General features: G+C 40.6%; 1 protein-coding gene across 1 annotated transcript in view; it reads left to right on the forward strand.

Annotated features, from left to right (window-relative positions):
* The window catches only part of LOC107662669 (transmembrane protein 39A-like), a gene marked incomplete at its 5' end in the record, with an annotated part of 31661 nt that overhangs the window by 21953 nt on the left and 4465 nt on the right, over positions 1 to 5243 (forward strand). The window contains 4 exons of the mRNA XM_016452748.1: positions 2052 to 2206; positions 3067 to 3394; positions 3920 to 4107; positions 4340 to 4460. Coding sequence (XP_016308234.1) covers positions 2052 to 2206; positions 3067 to 3394; positions 3920 to 4107; positions 4340 to 4460 — 792 coding nt within the window. The remainder of the gene's footprint in view (positions 1 to 2051; positions 2207 to 3066; positions 3395 to 3919; positions 4108 to 4339; positions 4461 to 5243) is intronic.

Genomic DNA, 5243 nt, shown 5'->3' on the forward strand with positions numbered 1-5243 from the left:
CATAAAATGTTCCAAACATATTTCTAAATTAACTTAATAAAGAAACACAAAGAAATATGACCACTTTGCCATTAAAAATCAAAACTGAACTATTTTAATAGTTGTGTATTAGGAAAGAGAGAGAGAAAAAAGACACGGTATCCAGTCGGACTCGGGCCGAGAATTCTCATAAGCTGTTGGACAAGGGCCGGGCCCATGCAGGGCTCTATTCGTTCCCTCGTTTCAATTAAAAGTTCCCCCCAGCTCGGCAGGCCCCCACACTACCCCGGCCCATATGCAGGGTTTTTTCTGCTTTGACATTTTTTTGCAGGCCGCCAAAACAAATTTTTGTCCCGCCAAAGCCTTTTTTGATCAGTTAATGCGATTTATGAGTGATGTAAATGACTGCTGCGCATGTTACCTGAAGGAGAGAAAGAGCAGAGAGCCCCTCTCGGGTCTTCAAACCCTCTCTCTTCCTCAGACATATTACTAAAATGGTAAAAGGTCGTAAGACCGAATCCTTGTTTCATGTGGCGCATGAGTTGTGTTCAAAAAAACGTCACATGCAGCTGACATAAACCACACTTTCAGTTAACGAATAAAAATCCTGTGCAGTGAAGCGTTTTCTGTTGACACAAATTTTTGCACTGTACTAACAGCCGGGATTAGCACACATCGCGTCCACATGTGCGCTAATGTCTGATTCGTGACCTAACGACTCCTTTGAACCGATTCATTTGAATCAACACTAAACTCACGAGACATCACTGTCTGAATCGGTTTATAACAAATAATCAGTGTTGGGGAGTAACTAGTTACATGTAACGGAATTACGTAATTTAATTACAAAATAAAAGTAATTGCCTAAAAAAAACAGCGCGCGTAAGAAAGCGATTGCACACTTTTGGGAGCTTCAGCAAATGCATGCGAACACCGATTGCACTCCCAGCCGAAACAACCACCCACTTGAAATTTAAATAAGATTTTGGCCATATTGCCCATCTAAATCATTCATCCCACACTATCAACAGGCGCATCATGTAGGCTACACTTCTTGTACTTCGTTTGGGCACCTCAAGGTGTCTGCACCGAACACCCCAAACAAAAGGTGCGTTAGACTTAAAGCAGCGCTGCTGGTGTATGATATCAAAGCACCCATTAACCGATCAGTCCGCTCAGCGCCACTAAGTGCGCCCATTCTTGCGTGTAGATATAATTTTATTTTCACCACCTGCAAACTCACAAGGAGCTCATAAAAGGCACTTTACCTCATCGTTGCTCCACGTTTGCCCTCTGCTCATTTTGTTTTGGTTACACCGCGTCGTCAAAGCATGTCGCATCTTGTCATTACTTCCTGTTTTTTGTTTGTTTAGAAGTATTTGGTCCGTGTTGCATTCATATATCATTCGAACCGCACTAGAGTTTGTTTGGTGCGCACCAGGGTTCGGATGGCAGCGTTCACACTTACTCAAACGAACCGCACTAACAGAGCAATCGCACCAGGGTTCATTTTAATCGAACCAAACATGACAAGTGTGAACGCACCCTAAAACATTAGAAATTAGATGTTTGTTTAATTTTTATTTTGTGTTTGATAAAACAAAAAATAGTTGTTGTTTGTCTCAATAAATTGGGTTAATTTAAAAATACAGTGGTTAAATTTAAACATTTATTTCTATTGCTGTTTGTTTAAAAAAAAAAAAGGTTATAAAAAATGTCAATAATTATCGATACCGAACGATATGAAACATATCGTTGATACATTTTTTTGCTATATCGCCCAGCCCTAAGTTGTGGCCCTTGAATCTGATTGGTTGAGCAGTGCTCCATGAGTGTTGATATACAGTCTAACAGCATTGACAGTGTTTGTAGCTCAGAGGGAATGTTGGTTTGTAACGTATTTGTATGTGGCTTTCCCTCAGTGGGTGTGTGTGCATGTGTGCAAAGGAGGAAGTTTGAAACAGGGTTTCTGTGGTAATCGTAGTGACATTTACATAATGATCATCATTCACTGTGAGCTGAAAGTTTTTCACTGTTTCCTCCAAATAAAGATTTTGTGTGTCATGTTTCAGGCTTCTCTGGCGTGTCCATCATCTCTTGTCTGGTATGTGGCTCTGATTGTGACCCGCTTGATCCTGCTGACGTTGTGTGGATGGGTTCTATGCTGGACCCTCGTCAACCTCTTCAACAATTACTCTGTACTCAACCTGCTCTTCCTGGGATATCCGTGAGTCTCCAGACTATCATGCTGGGGAATTCCAGTCAATAAATGTCCCTGTTATTATCATGCTCTGGATGCCATGGACAGATCAGGCTGAAGGAGGCTTTATGTTTTTGGCTGACTATTGAGTTTCCTTTTTGTAAAGTGACAGATAACTTTGGAATATCTTGGGCCTGCAGTCATGCTGCTGGGCTCTGTATATTAATGTCATTCTGCAGGTCCATTTCTGCTATTTTGAATAGATTTGCTTCGTTATTTTCACTACCTTTCTTATGAAGTTATAAAGTTTGACTCCAATCTTGTTCAGTCTGGTCTTCAGAAACATTTCGGTTTTTTTTTTTATTAATCATCCTGATGAAGTTGCTGTTTAAGATGTCAATTAGAAAGTGAGCAGTGTGTTTTCTTTATGAAACTACACGTATGATTGTCTCCGTGTCCCCGCATGTTTGGTTACGGTGGTACTTACTGGTCAGACATAAGATCTTTGATCTCTTCATAGCCTTTGAACACTGAATTTCTAAAAGTATATTTCAGAAAATATAGACAAATCCACTGAACTTGTCAGTCAGTGTTCAGGGAAAACCAATTGAATACCATGTAAATCATTTTAGTTATGATTATCTCTGAAAGATTTTATCTGTAGCAAACTGATTTTTGTGAGTGCAACCGCTATCATTAAAAAAGATAAAAATAAATTTAAATCCTTATCCACTAGTCACAAATGGCTGGAAAAATCATAAGTCCGAGGCCGTGGGATGCTAATGGTTCTGCCACTGGTGCTCTTGTTCTTGTTTCTACTTGCAGCTGTATTCGTTTAATTTGTTGTTGTTTAATCTTCATATTCTGTCTCTTTGTCTCTGATTCAGGTTCGGTGTTTATGTGCCGCTCTGCTGCTTCCATCAGGAGGGTCGAGCTCAATCCACTCCACCCGAATGCAGCTTCTCAGAGCAGGATGGGTCAGACGGGCCTCTGCTGCAGCCCAAAGACTTCCTAACACTGCTGCGTGAAAACCTGCGTGAGCAGTTCTCCAGCCCTGCAAACATCCCCACACACACCTGCCCGCCTTCACCTGAGCTCATCCGCAGTGAAGTCGAGGAGCTCAAGACCGACTTTAACCGCCGCATCAAGGAAGTGCTCTTCAATTCACTCTTCAGTGCTTATTATGTGGCCTTCCTACCGCTGTGCTTTGTCAGGGTGAGACATCCTCAGACAGTAGTCGTTGAATGGACTATTCAAGTCACTCTGCAGCTTGATCAAAGACAGAATAGTGATTGTTCTTGCAGGGGTTCAAACACCTATGTGGTGAGTGTGATTTCACCAAGTACAACATGTTCCTGGATCAACATCCTTGTTGATCCTGGAACAACATTTCAATCAACCAATCAGAATTGAGATATAACTTTTCAGGAAATATCTGTTTTAGGCTTACAGTCAGGGTTAGGTGTTGATCCAGGAACATGTCTTACTTGGCAAAATCACGGCGACCACTCCTATGTACATGTAGTTACCAGCCCATTTTTTTAGAGGGATAGTTCACCGTGGGAACAACATGGGAGATGTCATTGGTGACAGAATTAATTTTTATTTAAAAATGAATTTTATAAAGTCTTCTTCATGTTTATGTGGTATTTGGAACCGTGTTTGTCTGAAAGCAATCATCATTGATGTACAGTAATAGACAGGGATGGTTTTACACTCCTTATGTTTCATGTTTTCCAGAGCACGCAGTACTACGACATGCGCTGGTCATGTGAGCACCTGATCATGGTGTGGATCAATGCGTTTGTGATGTTGATGAGTCAGCTGCTGCCACCCAGTTACTGTGACCTGCTGCATCGTTCCGCTGCGCATTTGGGCCGCTGGCAGAGGCTGGAACACGGATCCTACAGCAATACACCGCAGCATATGTGAGTGTTCCTCCATCACGTCACAGAACACCTTCGGTGAATCAGAAATTAATGAATGTTCCTTTTGATCGATTCATTGGAGGTTCAGCTCTCAACTTATGTAGTTGTTTAGACAGTTTCGAAGTCAAGTTCTTATAAAACCGCTTGCAGGACACTTTACAAACAGAATATCAGCAGTGTTATGGGTGTTTATGATGTCATGAAGTTGCTCTTCTCATTGGTATGTGTTCAGCTGGTCTGAGAGCACCATCTGGCCTCAGGGAGTCCTGGTGCGTCACAGTCGCTGTCTTTATAAGGCTGTTGGGCCGTATAATGTGGCCTTGCCCTCCGACATCTCGCATGCCAGGTTTTATGTGAGTATCTGTCATTTCTAGTCCTTTTACTTGGTATGATGACATGAATGCAAATGAATGTTTACCCACAAATTAAAGGAATAGTTCACTAGGGCTGGGACAATAAATCGATGCATCGCGATTCGTGGATCGATTCTGAGATTATCGAAATGCATCGTGATTCTCTCTCGAATCGATTCTGAGCTTAGTTTTTAACAGCAGATGGCGCTCTAGGCTAGTTTTTAACCGCACACTCAAATGCTCATGAAGAAGAGTGCTTGTGCGTTTGGCTGAGTAATGTAAGTGGTTAAATGTACTTGCACACACCGGCTTTATGATGCGAGATTATTGTAAACACAGCCCACTGTGAACATCCTTGTAATTCGCTTCAACCTTTTCGAACTTCATGAATTATTATTTTAGGTTCAAATTAGGGCTGCCACTAACAACTATTTTTATTTAGATTAATCTATCGACTCGTTTGTCGATTAATCTAAACGATTAATTTCCCACCAAAAAAATCAACAATTTTACTTAAGAATATTTTATTAAACTATATTTTATTAAACCAAATTAAATCCAAATTTCTATGAAATCCTTTTTTTAAAGCAAAAGTAAAGTGCAACATAGAGTGCAAGAAGCAAGTGTCCATCTCATAGTCCAAATCACTGAAATCAAAGTTCAGTATTATAGTGCAAGAATGACAACATATCCACGTGTTCTAGTCTACTACTAATAAAATTATAATCAAAAAACACTTTTTAAAGGAGTATTTACCAGAAATGTTATTTACCAGAATTTATT

Source organism: Sinocyclocheilus anshuiensis, unplaced genomic scaffold (genome assembly GCF_001515605.1).
Source record: "Sinocyclocheilus anshuiensis isolate Anshui unplaced genomic scaffold, SAMN03320099.WGS_v1.1 scaffold1787, whole genome shotgun sequence".
Lineage (NCBI taxonomy): Eukaryota > Metazoa > Chordata > Actinopteri > Cypriniformes > Cyprinidae > Sinocyclocheilus > Sinocyclocheilus anshuiensis.